At 40.8% G+C, this 13,867-nt stretch overlaps 1 protein-coding gene across 4 annotated transcripts in view; it reads right to left on the bottom strand.

The window, feature by feature from the left end:
• The window catches only part of EYA2 (EYA transcriptional coactivator and phosphatase 2), a 162,953-nt gene extending 152,155 nt beyond the window's left edge, over positions 1-10,798 (bottom strand). The window contains exon 1 of one of the 4 annotated variants that reach the window (XM_048496798.1): positions 10,777-10,798. Coding sequence is in view for 1 of the 4 variants with exons in the window: in XM_048496796.1 (XP_048352753.1) it covers positions 9,520-9,521 (2 nt within the window). In the remaining 3 variants the exon portion in view is untranslated. Of the gene's footprint in view, positions 1-5,203; positions 5,229-9,519; positions 9,675-10,251; positions 10,546-10,776 lie in introns of those variants that run through there. The other 3 variants (XM_048496797.1, XM_048496796.1, XM_048496799.1) reach the window with 3 other exon arrangements.
• Between the last annotated feature and the right edge of the window lie 3,069 nt (positions 10,799-13,867).

Raw genomic sequence — 13,867 nt, 5'->3', positions numbered from 1 at the left:
CCGCTTTTCCCCCTCTCTCACCTCCTGTTGCCTGCAATGCTCTGCAGAGCTGAGGGGAGATGCCTCCTGGCCTCCAACCCCCAAGGTGTCACCATGGCCCCGGAGGCATGCCGCTGCGTCTCTGCAGAGCGACGAAGGCAACAGGAGGTAAGAGGGGAAGAAAAGCAGTGGGCCTCGTCCAAAGGCAGCTCCGCAGGCTGCAGGAGCTCCAGGGCTGCATGCATGAAAGCGTGCAAATGGCCGTAGGGGTGCACTGCCATCAAGTATGCTGGTGCACTGCCGCTCTTGAGGCCCGTGTGGAACGGGCCTTAGAATAGCCTCAGACTGGTCATTTTAGCTTCTAGGAATAGCTCAGGCTGGATGTGATCTAGAACCAACTTCTTGGCCTTTTGGCAATCCAAGCTATCCCCCAATACCACATTTCAAAGGAATCAATTTTCTTCCTGTCAGCTTTCTTCACTGCCCAGCTTTCACACACACACACACAGCAATGGAGTAGGGTACTGTATGCATCCTTACACTTAAGAATCATTTCTAGCTCCTTTATGGCTGTCCTTCCCATTCTCAATTTCCTTCTGATTTCCTGGATGCAAAGTTTGGTTGATGGAGGAGCTTAGGAATACAGACTCTCGAACAACTTCAATTTCTTCATCATCAATGTGAAAGTTGTGTACATTCCCAATTGTTTTATTTTGTCTTCATGATGTCCAGCTGTAATCCTGCTTTGGCATTTTCTGCTTTAACCTCCATCAGTAGAAACTACAGCACTCTGCATACATGGGTAGGTGGGTGCCTGCTCTCAGTTAAATGATGGAGTGAGCACCATGTAGCATTGTGGTGAGAAGCCATTAAACAGAACCTCTCATCAACCTGAGCTCAACAGAGAAACAGTTGTTCATACATCAAAAAGTTACAACCCTAGATTTATACCCTGGGTTGACCACACATACAGTGACAAACACACACATTCACTTTGCTCTGCCACAGCTACACCAGAATCAAGCCTAATAAATATAGGAAAGCCACTCAGTTCTGTCCTACTTCAAAGACAAAATCTCTACTACCAAGAAATGTGCCTGGAAGGATCAGATATGGTGGAGAAACAGAACTGCTTCAACTATGGATTTTGTCCACACTGACATGCAGGTAATCACATGTGGCTGTTTCACACCAGAATGGAAAAAAGCAATGGACTCTCTCCACATAGCTTGTCAGTAACACGGGAACTACTGTCGTGGTATGTAAATGAAAAAGAACCAAATAATGCCAGTCATAAAGAACTATCTTGTGGTGTTATTGAGCCAAATGAGTCTGCCCATGGGATCCAGGTACACATGCTATCCAGCAAGGGTCCATTTCATTCGCAGCAGAGGTTTCATTGAGGACATGCTCACACTTCCAACGCCACATACCCTAGAAGCCCCATGGTTCCTATGAGTGGACAAACCCTGATGTTTTCCCTTGCTTCAGGATTTCCACTCCTTCCATCCCCCTTCCACTCCTCGCAGGTATTTCCAGGGGCTTTTCACCAAAAAATTATAACAAGCCTACGCAACAGCAATATAAGGAATATCGACGTGACATTTAAAGGTCTCAAAAGAAAAAAGCTGGCAATCTTGTGATCTTGTAAAGAATATCGATATAGCCCCATTCTTGTGGGGGGAGGAGCAGGACCTTCCTCAGTCGTAGTATCCTCCTCCACCCACAAAGGTCAATCACGCCTGGCCCACCTCCCTCCCAAGCTCTCCAGTTTTCCAACAGAGGGAGGGAGCGAGGCTGCGCCATGGAAGAATAACAACATAAAATATAAAGGGCTTTTAAAGAAAAAACGGTGTCAATCTTGCAGTTGAAGGGAAGTGACCCGGAAGTGAGGGCAGGTAAGCTGCACAGCAGGCAGCGGGGCACCTCCTTGCGTGTAAACAAGGAAACGTGAGAAGGCTCCACTGTGACCCCACCGCAGAGCGAAGAGCACCACGGAGAGCGCTCCATGCAGAACAGGCCTATGACAGGAACATCCCTAGTCTTTGAATCTGGGATTATAGTGCTAACTGATAGATTTGGGCCACTTGAACCTTTAATAATTTAATTACGTCCTTGTTTTTCTCTTCCTGGTTTATAATTGCTCCGTTCACCTCTGATTCAGCTCAGCCTGACTTTTGCAAATACAAACATACAGAAAAACAAACAGGCAAACATTTCACAGTGGCTGAAGTCATTCTGTGTAGGTGATTGAAGAATGGGGAAGTTTTGCCTGGTGGTTTTAACCCTTATTGTTCCTATCACTCATGTAGATACAACCCAATATATTTTGAATTACTGATTCGTCCTTCAATTTAAAAAAAATCTAAGAAAGTTCATTTTATTTTTCACTTTTTAAAATGGAGCTAAAGACAAACAGTCTTTGAAACTTCCAATAAAATTATCTACTTTGATTCCTTCTACACCAGTGAGTTTCCAGTTCTAAATACGTGAATTATTCTTGTGCTAGAAAACAACTACTAACAATGATGTCATTTGAAACTACAGTTCACAGAATGAATTCTCAAGAGGAAAATGGGTACTTAAATATTCATATGATTGACAATATTTTAACATTATAAATTGGTACTTTATATTACAGCCAGTTTTACTTTAATAATTTTTTGCTCCAGTAAAGCAGCATTAACTGGCAGCAAAAAGCATCCCATTTTTTTAGCAAGGATATATCCAGTTCTTTTTTACATACCACAGACTTGTTCACATCAGATCCTGTCTTGTTCAATATAAGAGCAAATAGTATTTTATTTCAAGAGTGCAAGATTTCAAGAGTACAAAATTCTCCAGATTCATGAATTAATTTCTGAACCTGTTTTAAAAATATATGCACCCTTATTTTTTATCCCAAAGCCCCCCCAATAACCATCAACAATTTGCCATCCACAATCAAAAACTTATTCCAAATTAAATTTCCTCCAAAAGAACGTCCCTCCTCCTTCTTCTGAAGATGTGCTCTGGTATGTTTCATTGATCAAGTTATTGTAGGCATTTATCTCTGAATATTTATGCATTTCATTTAAATCAAGCAATAAGTACAATAAAAGAAGAGTTAATGACGTTTCTGCCCCACCCACTTAATGTCTTTGCCAAGGGGGAGATTCTGCAAGCATGGGGGATGTTGTTATTCTGAAGACTGAAAAATCCACTCACTGTACAGCATGTAACATAATATTAGTTTTATAAAAATCCTCATGGTTTTGATCTGCTAGTTCACATATGATTTAGTTCAACAATGTACACATTTTTACTACCTTTAGGAAGGGGGAAAATGAAAGAATTGAAATGAATAAAAGCTTTTTTTCTCTTTGAAGGAGGCAAAAGAGAAAAGAAAAAGATTAATTAAATTACCCGAGGGAAGAAAATTATTTTGAAAGGCCTCTGTCATTTTCAAAAACCTCTATCTATACTTTTAAAAAAGAAAGAAAAATGTTTCTTCTTTTAAAATGCTTTATGATTTTTTAAACTATTTTTTTAATCATGCTTTATTCCCCTATTAGTATGTTGTGGTGGGTTTGGGATGGGGGGTGGGGTGGGGTGGGGCAGGTAGCAGAACTACAAATCTGTACACAAGTTTCAAGGCCGTTGCGAGACCAAGACACATGCCGTACTGTGTTGCAAGACTTCTGTCCTGTAGCTCAATTTTTTAAAAGAAAATTTTCATTTTTTTATTTAGCAAGAGTTTTCTTTTTAAAAGATAAGTGCCCCCCCCTCACTTTCACAGGGAATTTGTTTATAAACAGCTTCCCAGAAATAATCCAACTACACAAAAAAGTATTATAGGGAAGAGAATGATGAGAAGAAAGCAAAGATAAAGAAGTGCACTGTCAAGAGAAAACATTTAAGTGGAATCTGTGCTATTCTATACTGAATATCCAGCTACACTGCAAAATTTGCACCCCTGCTTTTCGGTCTAACGACTCAACTGCAAGGCATACTTGATTTATTGGCTGCTACCTGAGTCATCCTGTGTCATCCTGTGTCATTTTGCTTCCTTGTTGAATCACCTTCCCTGAAACCATTCAGACTTAATGAGTTACCTGAGAAAACACGAACATACACCCTGGAATAGACCTCAGTCTCAACATCCTTGTTGCAAAGATAACAATTTTAAAGACCATGGTAGTGATTATGCAAGGTTCCTGTAAGTGCAATCAACACAGCTACATTTACAGGGAGTTTCTACACCTGACAGATCAGATTTTAAGATAAGCACATCCCTGAGATTGGATGATATTATCTTAACGTTAATTTTTTTTTGGGGGGGGGGGGGGGGGTCCTGCCAGGAAAATCTCTCCTGCGCAAGGCATAGTGAAACAAATTGAAGTCACTCTAATCATAGCAAGCATCTTTCTGACAGGCGAGATTCCCTCACTTAATGTTACGATCTCTGAACAGGCAGCAATAACACACTCAAGTCAACAACGCATAAAGGAAATGTGTACGCATACTTAAGAGAAATTAACTTGCTACAAGCTAATTTTATCTGCATAGTTCACAAAAAGTTTTAACCAGCTGCTTCTTTATTAAACAAACCAAAACACAAAATTTGGCCACCTGAACAGTGGCTTTCTTGAAGTGATGTAGAAGGAGAAGAGACATACAAAACTTGTCAGATCGACCTGGAAAATTGCCTAGAATTGGGTGATGTATAAGGGATGAATGTCCTTATAAAATAAACAATACAACAGCTAGTGTTTAACTGTTTCAACTGCATTCAGTTGGCAAGGGCAAACATAATGAGAATAGGGGTACAGGGCTCTGCACCAACAAAAACCACTCCTTAAGTGTTTTCATGGCACACAAGCATAGGAAAGTAACACATTTAATTGTTCAGTGGAAAAAAATAATGGGTCAAAAGCAGTAAATGAAGCCAGTTCTTACAGTTTCTGGTACTCTGTATACTGCTAAAGCAAAAGGACCGATCGTAACTTGCAGACACGATCAGTCCTTTTGCTTCAGCAGTATACAGAGTACCAGAAACTGCAAGAACTGTCTTCACATGTAATGTGTAATATGAAACAGTAGTGCTCACTGATATTAAATGTATTTATACAGTACCTGGCATGCAAAGAGTTAAAGCTGCAAACCAAAGGTAACAAACTCATCTGAAGGGCCAATTTAATCAATTACTTTCACAAGAAGAAAATATGAAGCCCTCTGGACTCACCTGGCTTGTCAAGGCTTCTCCTGACCAAAAAGCAAATGGTCACAGCCTCTTGACGAGCACAGCCTTGGAAAATACAGGCTGCAATCCAGGGCACAGTTAAACACACCCAAGAACCACAAGCTTAAAGATTTCAAATGGATATGCCACGCATTACTTAGAATGATTTGCAGGTATGGGGTCAGAGTTAAGTATTTGATTAAGACAGTTTTTCGCCTGCTTTTCTCCAGAGGACTCAAGGGAAGCTATTGACACAATATAAACTCACATCAATTTAATAAAGAAAGCACTTGAAAGTACCAGAAAATACACAACAATGCTACTAACTAAACACCAGCTTAACAATTCTGCCTTATACTATTTCCTAAAACGTAAAAGGGGGCACCTTCCAGACACACTCAGGAAGGTGGTACGACTATGTATGGGGGTCACTACTGAAAAGGCTTCAGACTGAATTCTGGCAGGTTTCATCGGCCAGCCAAAGGAAATACACAAAAGGTCATAATCAGAGTATTGCTGTCATCATATAGATACATCTTGGGAGAGACAGTTTAACTGAACTGTTAAACACTTACTTTTGTCCCGTGTGCTAGTGGTCCAAGAAACTATAAGTGCTTAACCGTGGTTGGTTTGTATTAAGTGACCTGGATAAAAATGGACAAAACAGTGGCTCATTCCGCACATGCAGAATAATGCACTTTCAAACTGCTTTCAGTGCTCTTTGAAGCTGTGCGGAATGGCCAAATCCACTTGCAAACAGTTGTGAAAGTGGTTTGAAAATGCATTATTTTGCGTGTGCGGAAGGGGCCAGAGACTTTTCCTTTTAAGTTTACCTTTAAGGTCTTTTTTATTTAGAAGAGTAACATTTGAATCCAAGAGCAGCCAAAATTTCCAGGGTGTATGCTTTGAGAATCAATGCTCCATACAAAATCTTATATATAATTTACCTCCTCCATTCTATCGGCAGAAGTTAACTTTTTGAGCACCCCCCTTTTTTAAAAATGCCTTCATGAAAGGGGAAAAAACACAGAGAACAATTCCATACGGAGTTGTTTCACTTGTTCCCCTTGACAGGAGCACCATCTAACCTTTCTACAACAGGTAACTGATCTAAGCGCCCCCCTCCCGGCAAGATACAGTTGCCCAGATGAAACTGTAGTTATCACCTAATTGTAGCACTAAGCCTCACACAATTAAGGCAGAGTGTCTGTTCAACACCATTGCAGGAGTTAAGATCTATAAATAAAGATGAAGTATTGTCCCCTCCAATTTGGTAGCCACTTCCCTATTGTTTTCCCGAGTTTACCTTCTGTGCTAATAAATGTAACAAACAAAACGGGACAGTTCTTTTGCCACTTAAGAAAGAGGAAAAGACGGGTACTGAAAAGATGATCTCTTTTTGGCCGGTCTTTTCATGTTTGTTTAGCTTTAAGCTTTATCCTTGATAAGGTGGGTCCTATGAGAAGAGTTGAGCTGTACTTCATTCAACAAGTGGTAGGTGAGAGCCACACTACCTATTTTTAAAGGGCTCCTTCTATTTTGTTGTGGACAATAACAAATTATTCTGCATCCAGCAGAGTTGGGATGGAACCATCTATGATAACACCAGAACAATTTCATAACATCTCCATCTGCTAGGTGTAAGAGCAGGAACAATTCAAATAATTTTCACTTACTAACAAATCTGTTATATTTTTGTGGCTTCGGGGAGGGAATGTACATGTTAAGATTCGTATTATTTTCTTTCTCGCACCCAAGCAGATGTCTTGTTAAAATCATGAAATGGTCAAACAAACTAAAAAAACCACACTGCGTTGTTGTGGGTTGGATTTTATTTTTTTATTGTTTTTTGGTGTCTCCACATAGCCTAGTGGAAAGTGGCATTTTACAGTATTCTCTGCAGCCCACTAAAGTACCTCAAGGGTAAAGCTCTGTTTGGGTTTTGGGAAAGATTTATACTTGCTTAAACTTCATAGTGCATATGTTAACATAAAAGGCATGGTTCACGTAAAGTTGGGCTGTCCCATTTAATTGAATTAAACATACAAGTGAATTATGGCGGCTGGATTTCATCCAGAATTTTTATCTTCAAAATTTCATGAAATTATTTATCCTTAATTACAGTAATTGATATTCCAAGGTGAAAGCAGAAAAAGAATATACTTGTTAAACACAATTTTTCCAGAGATTTTTTTTTACATTAATTTTTAAATTTCAGTTCCTTTTTTAGAAATAACTCCAGTAACCGTTTTTTTCCATTGAACAACACAGTATGACCATTAACTGCACAAGGAAATATTTCTGGAATCTATCCTAATAGGCTTCTCTAACTAAAATACTTTAAGCCAAAACATCAATAGCCAAATTCACCGGTTGGGGGAGGGGGGAAATGATAGTACTTAAGAAAAATTCTGGATTACCAAATAACAGTTCCTTCATAACAGTAAGCAGGATGGACAGTTACTTAACTTAATCTTAAATTGTTCAGGGGTTATTAATTGCAAAAAGGTAAAGATACAGGACTAATAGCTGTGGTCATGGCCACACTAAACTAACATCTATTTTGGCTGTACGGCCAACCCCTGTTGAAACTAACTATTTCCTAAAAAGGGCCCATGTGGTTAGTGCTCCATGTTCAGGTGGAAATTTCCACATAAAATACTTGCTTATTGGTATTTATGAACAAACAACCAAGTTCAGCATTCAGTATAACAGCCCTGGTCTTTGCTACAGCAAGGTACATTGGGCATTTCATTCAGCAGTGCCATTATACCTATGCTATCAGGCCTATACTATCAGGTCTTTCAGAGCTCCAAACTACACTGGGGAAATGCTAAAAACTAAAGAAAAACACTACTTTCCCCCTTTCAACTCATTCAGTTTTGATTTAAGATAACTTCCAGTGTTTCACAGTGTAGTGCTTGGGATAGTCTGAGGCAATTCCTTTGATTCCACTGTTTTCAAAAAATCTCCCATCAAGTGAACATCAAGGTGATGTCAAAACACACTGTTGAAATACAAGTAGTCTTTTTCAAGTACAGCTTGTCCTTACGGATTCTGTGTTCTGTTTAGGGTGATGCAAAAGAAAGAACCTATATGTTAAGCCCATAGACAGAACACATCCGATTCAGCCAACTTAATGACGAGTGTAGTAAGGTAAAACAATATGGGAAAGAGCTCAGGGGAAAAAAAACTTTTCAGTATTAACACCCAGCCAAATTTATACCACTATCAGATGAAAATCACTAGTCATTAATAGAGAAAACTGCTGCCAATAAGTTACTGTATTTCAAGTATTCTTAGAAAGTTTTCTGTAAACTCTGTATCCACCACAACCACAGTCTGGTCTATTCCTTTCAGAATATCATACACTTGATACTGCCTTGGGCAAAACTGATATACAGCAGTAAAACACTTAATTGGTTCATCATGTAAAATCTCAACGTTTCATCCAAGAAGAGTATATCAACATTAATAGAAATTAGTTGAGAAACACAGCAAGCCATAAACCCGTAACAATTTCCTTCGGGGGGGGGGGGGCCTTCTCCGGGCTCAAGTATTTAATTTCAAAAGCTCACTTCGTATGCATTAAATCACGGTAATTTTTCTTATTTAGATGTCAATTTGATAGGTAGCTTGATAATACAGTTTCATTTTTTAAAAGAACATTTTGTACGTACTTTCTTTTACACACCTTGCATCAGTAAATTAAAATGGTGACAGAATACAGAACACTAATCCTCCCTTGTACACTCTGGGCCAAACTCGTTACTCCATTAGAACCGATTAAAATTCTGGAGCCCGGGGGTTAAAGATTCCATCACAGGTTTTATGGTTGCCGCTTTTCATGTGGAGATCCCCACTTATTTAAAGACCCTTCTCTGGCCTGATGCTCCCTAGGTGGTCAGTGTCAAATTCTGCATACACTTGGTAAACTTGAAGCGGACATAAAACTGTTCTTGATACCACATTACAGGATCCACAAAATTAATAACATATTCCTTTAAAATGAAAATGTATTACTGAAGTCTCGGTTAACGGAAGAGATCTAGAGTGTTCAAACCGCGTCACACAGATATCATAAAACAGAAGCAAAAATAAATAATGAACATATTACCAATGCTGATGTTTCTAGAGATAGTGAGAGAAACAAATTAATAATCAAATAAACTGAACATTTTCCCCCATTCCACCAGTATACTCCTCTCCTGAAACACACAAGTTACAAGGGACTAACCCTACAGTTATCACGCTCAGTTGCAATTTTCCCCCTTCACACCTATACTTCAGTAGCTACAACTACAGTTATCAATACTCACATTAATTAGAAGAAAGAATGAGTATCCACCTACTCAAGGCAGCACAAAAGGCTTACTAAACCTTCACAAACCGACCCAATAGAGAAAGTCTTTTCATTGAAAAGTTATCCAGAAAACGACCTGACTGTTAAAGTCTACAAGATATTCCCTGATGCCATTACTACAAGTCTGCTGACATCCAATCTGAACAGATGTAGGAGTTAATAGTGTCCAGTCATCGACTAGTAAAAAAAAAAATGGGGGGGGGGGCGATGCTACCTTCTATCCACTCACTTCTCTGGGCATACTGATAGAGGCAACATTTTAAAAGCCATGTCCTCACCCACAATACCCGGTCCTCACCCACAATACCTGGGTGTATGTGTGTGTGCGGAAGCAGCACCGAAGTTGAAAAGCAAACATTGGGAATGTTCAAAACTTGCAGAAAGAAACGAATGGAAGAGGCGTTTTAACACTGATCGTTGAGGGATCAAAACGAGGGGAGCCCCTCCCCCCCCACCTTTGCAATCTCTTTGGGCAGAAATGTCGCTTCCATCAACTTCCAGAACCCCATCCAACGAGCCCTTTCTCCCTCTGTTCCCCACCTCCCAAAACTGCATCCAGAAGCCCACTCAGACAAGTGCGCTGGAGATGCCCCAGTGCGTAAAAGCATCACCCGCTCCCACCCGGCATCCCCTCTGCAAAAGGAAGGACCCGAAGAAGGGAGGGAGATGGAGAGTCCCGTCCACTCACCGCAGCCTGCTGCAGAGCGCCTGCCGCCGCCGGACTCCCTCTCCCCGCGCCAGGAGCGCCTGCGGTGAGGGGCAGCTGCCGCTCCGGCTGGAAAGTGCGCACCCGCTGAGCGCCCGGCTCGCTCTCCTTCACAAACGGGTCCTGCAAACTTCGCACGCGCTCCCAGGGAGCATGTGCGCGCCAGCTTCGCACATGCCCACTCAAGACAAGGATGCTGCTGCGGTGCCCTTACCTTGCCCTTTACCTAGAGTTCAGCCGCTTTGCAGGGGGAAAAGAAACGCGAGCGAGCGAGAGCGCGCGCGCCCGTCAGCCTTCAGCTGAGTGAAGCAAAGTGCCGGGCTGGGTCTGTGCGCGTGCAGGAAAGCGCGTGCAAGGGGGGGGGGGTGGAAGAAGGAGAGTTTGGAGATCTTCGTCGTTTGTGATGTTCAGATCTAGAATTTGGGACTGAAGAGGAGAGAAGATATCTTTTTTTAAATGAGGGAGACACTTGGGGAAGTCGCTTCCTAAGAGGACATCTCTGATTACCTTGCGATGAAGTGTCACTCGAGGAGTGATTCCGAAGAGATTCCTGCCCTTTCTTGATGGTTGCTCGTGCAAGCTACTTGAGATCTTCGAAGAGGAGGACAGAAAGACTTTAAAAACAAAACTTTCTGCTACTGCACTCAATTCATTGCGATTTTGTTCCTTGTTAATTTGCATTGTCGACCGAGAACAAGGTTCGCTTCCTCCAAAGAACCCTACGTTTGTTTCAGCGGAACTTGAATTCCCACTAAAGCTTGTGGACGTCCCAGTAAATTCCACTCGGTGCGATGGGATTTTCTTCCTTAGGATGGGACATGGGAGACTTTATAGATTCAGACATTTGGAGTAACCTTTTCTTGCGTTTTGGTTCATTCATAGAGGATAGTGCTTGATTTTGAAGGAGCATTTTATGCTGTGTCCTGCTTTCATTCTTTCTTCTGCATTAAAACAGATATTTAAGAAAACGGTGGTAGCTTACAGTGTAACACATTTTGGATGGTGGCAAGTCCTGATAAAATACGATACTCTGCTGTCTTCCTACTGATATTTTTGAACTAACTTTTTTGTTAATTTGCTTTAAGGAGACTGGATATTCACTGTGGGTTAGTTGGGTCAGGTGCCTTATGTTTTTTTTTTTTTTAATCTAGTGAATTTTAATTATGTTTTTACCATTGAGAGCTACTGTTGGGGCCAGTGAGGGACACAGCACAACAGATAATCTTAAACAAATAAATAAATGGGGGGTGGGGATAACGATTTAAATAATCCTTCAAATTGATTTTATAGTGCTATCTATTAGAGTTATTAACTGGAGTAAAAAAAAATATATCCTGCCCTTCAGTAGAGGTTTATTGAGTGAAATTATCCTAGGAAAAACTTCAGCTGCCTATATCCACATAGTAAGTCTGTATTACGAGGACAGGGCATTTTCTGCCAAGTCCAGTTGGCAATCCTACGTGCACTTGTTCTGGTCTAAGTCAACTGAAATTCAGCAATTTAGATTTAAGTACCTTTGCATAGGATTACTCTGTTAGGCAATTAATTAATTAGCTGCGTGTATATTTGCAAGTGAATAAAATTGAATTTAAAAAGTATATTTCCTTTGTATTGTCGAAGGCTTTCACGGCCGGAATCACTGGGGTGCTGTGTGGTTTCCGGGCTGAATGGCCGTGTTCTAGCAGCATTCTCTCCTGACGTTTCGCCTGCATCTGTGGCTGGCATCTTCAGAGGATCCTCTGAAGATGCCAGCCACAGATGCAGGTGAAACGTCAGGAGAGAATGCTGCTAGAACACGGCCATACAGCCCGGAAACCACACAGCACCCAAATATATTTCCTTTCATTTTTGACCTCAGACCCTCTTGGAAAAGGTATTCCCTCCTGTGTGTGAAAAGACAGGGGGGATGCCTCCTCTGAGATTGCACATCTGCCGTCCATGAGTTTTATGTATTCATTAACAAATATTCTGTTTTTTAAAATCTTCATAATTAATCAACTTTAACTGATGAAAACACTTTAACGAGTTATTCTGACCTTTTAATTGACACAGCAGCCCTCAAATAAATAAATGTGTCGCGTTTTGTTTAAAAGCCCTAAAAATAAGTAACTGAGGTAAAAAGAGGATGAGGACTCTGGTGTTATTATGGGCTTTCTCTTCTTTACATAACAGCCAATCGCCCATTTATGTTAATAATCTGTTTGCTGTTGGTTAGGAAATGAAAGTATTCTCTGGAGACACACAATAAGCTTTAACTTCCAAGTCAAGGTTTTATTTGCATATGTTGATTTCTTTCTTTCTATGTTCTCCTCTTTTGAACCGAACATTGGCTTGTAAAAATTTTTACAGAAATCGAAAACTGAATATAAATTAAAATATAACTTTCAAATGCTGCTCTTGGAGAAGGGGGTTAGTGAGGTTGTAAGCCAAGCATATTTGCTGTTTCTTCCACCTGAATAGTCCAAAACCTATCAGGACAGCAGTCAAAAGAGCTGCCTGCAGATAAGGCCAAGAATATTCCTGCACACTTGGGGCTGTCCATGTACACAGAAAAACATTTGTTTGTAAATTAAGATGATGGACAAAACCTCACCATGCAAAAATGCCTGATTTGGACTGGGCGTGCCCATTGCCCTCAACATGGAGTGTGGAAGGCAGTTGAGCTACAGTGAAAGAAACTGACAATAGAAAAGGAGATAGAGGGGACACTGGCCTATTCAGTCCCCTATCTCACCAATTAGTACCATACATAGTACTGGATTTTGCTGTGCTGTAGTTTTGGATTATATGAGGTTCAAAAATATGTTTCACTTTTTTTTTTACAATAGACCATACCTGGGTTTTTAGGTAAGAGACAGAAATAAATGTTCTTGCACACTAGGGACTTTTGGACCAATTGGATTGTATACGTACCTCAGTTGGTACAACAGTCTATGAAGAAGGGTGGTAGCAGCCTAATAGCCCAGATAAGTCCTCTCTCGTCAAAGCTTGGAAGCTAGGTACATACTTACGGTCAGTACTTGGATGGGAGACCACCAAGGAAGACATGGGTTGCTGTGCAGGGGAAGGCAACGGCAAACCACCTCTCCTTGAAAAACCTTGGGGTCTTCAAGAGCTGAATGTAATTTTTTCAGCATATGGTAATTACAGATGTGTTCCTCTTTGTGTTCCTCTTTGTGTCATAAGTAACAAAACACAGCAAGAATTTAGATGTTTTAGGCATATGTATGGGTTTGTCTTCCATTCTGAGATCTAGTAATGTGTACTGTTCAGAATGCTGGATTAGAATTGAGGAGCTCCATGTTCAAACCTTTATTCACCCATAAAGATCACTGGGCATCTTTGAATTAGATGCTCTCTCCCAGACCAACCTATTCCACAGGTAGTTTTGCCAGCTCCAAGTTGGGAAACATCTGGAGATTTTTGGGGAGGAACCTGAGAAGACTGGGGTTTGGGGAGGGGAAGGACTTTAATGGGATATAATGCCATAAAGTTCACCTTCCAAAGCAGCCATTTTCTTCAGGTGAACTGATCTCTGTCACCTGGAGACCAGTTGTAAGATCAGGAGATTTCAGCCACCATCTGGAAGCTGGCAACC

Source organism: Sphaerodactylus townsendi, linkage group LG05, assembly GCF_021028975.2.
Source record: "Sphaerodactylus townsendi isolate TG3544 linkage group LG05, MPM_Stown_v2.3, whole genome shotgun sequence".
NCBI classification, from domain to species: Eukaryota; Metazoa; Chordata; class Lepidosauria; order Squamata; family Sphaerodactylidae; genus Sphaerodactylus; species Sphaerodactylus townsendi.
This window is presented reverse-complemented; position numbering and strand designations above follow the sequence as displayed.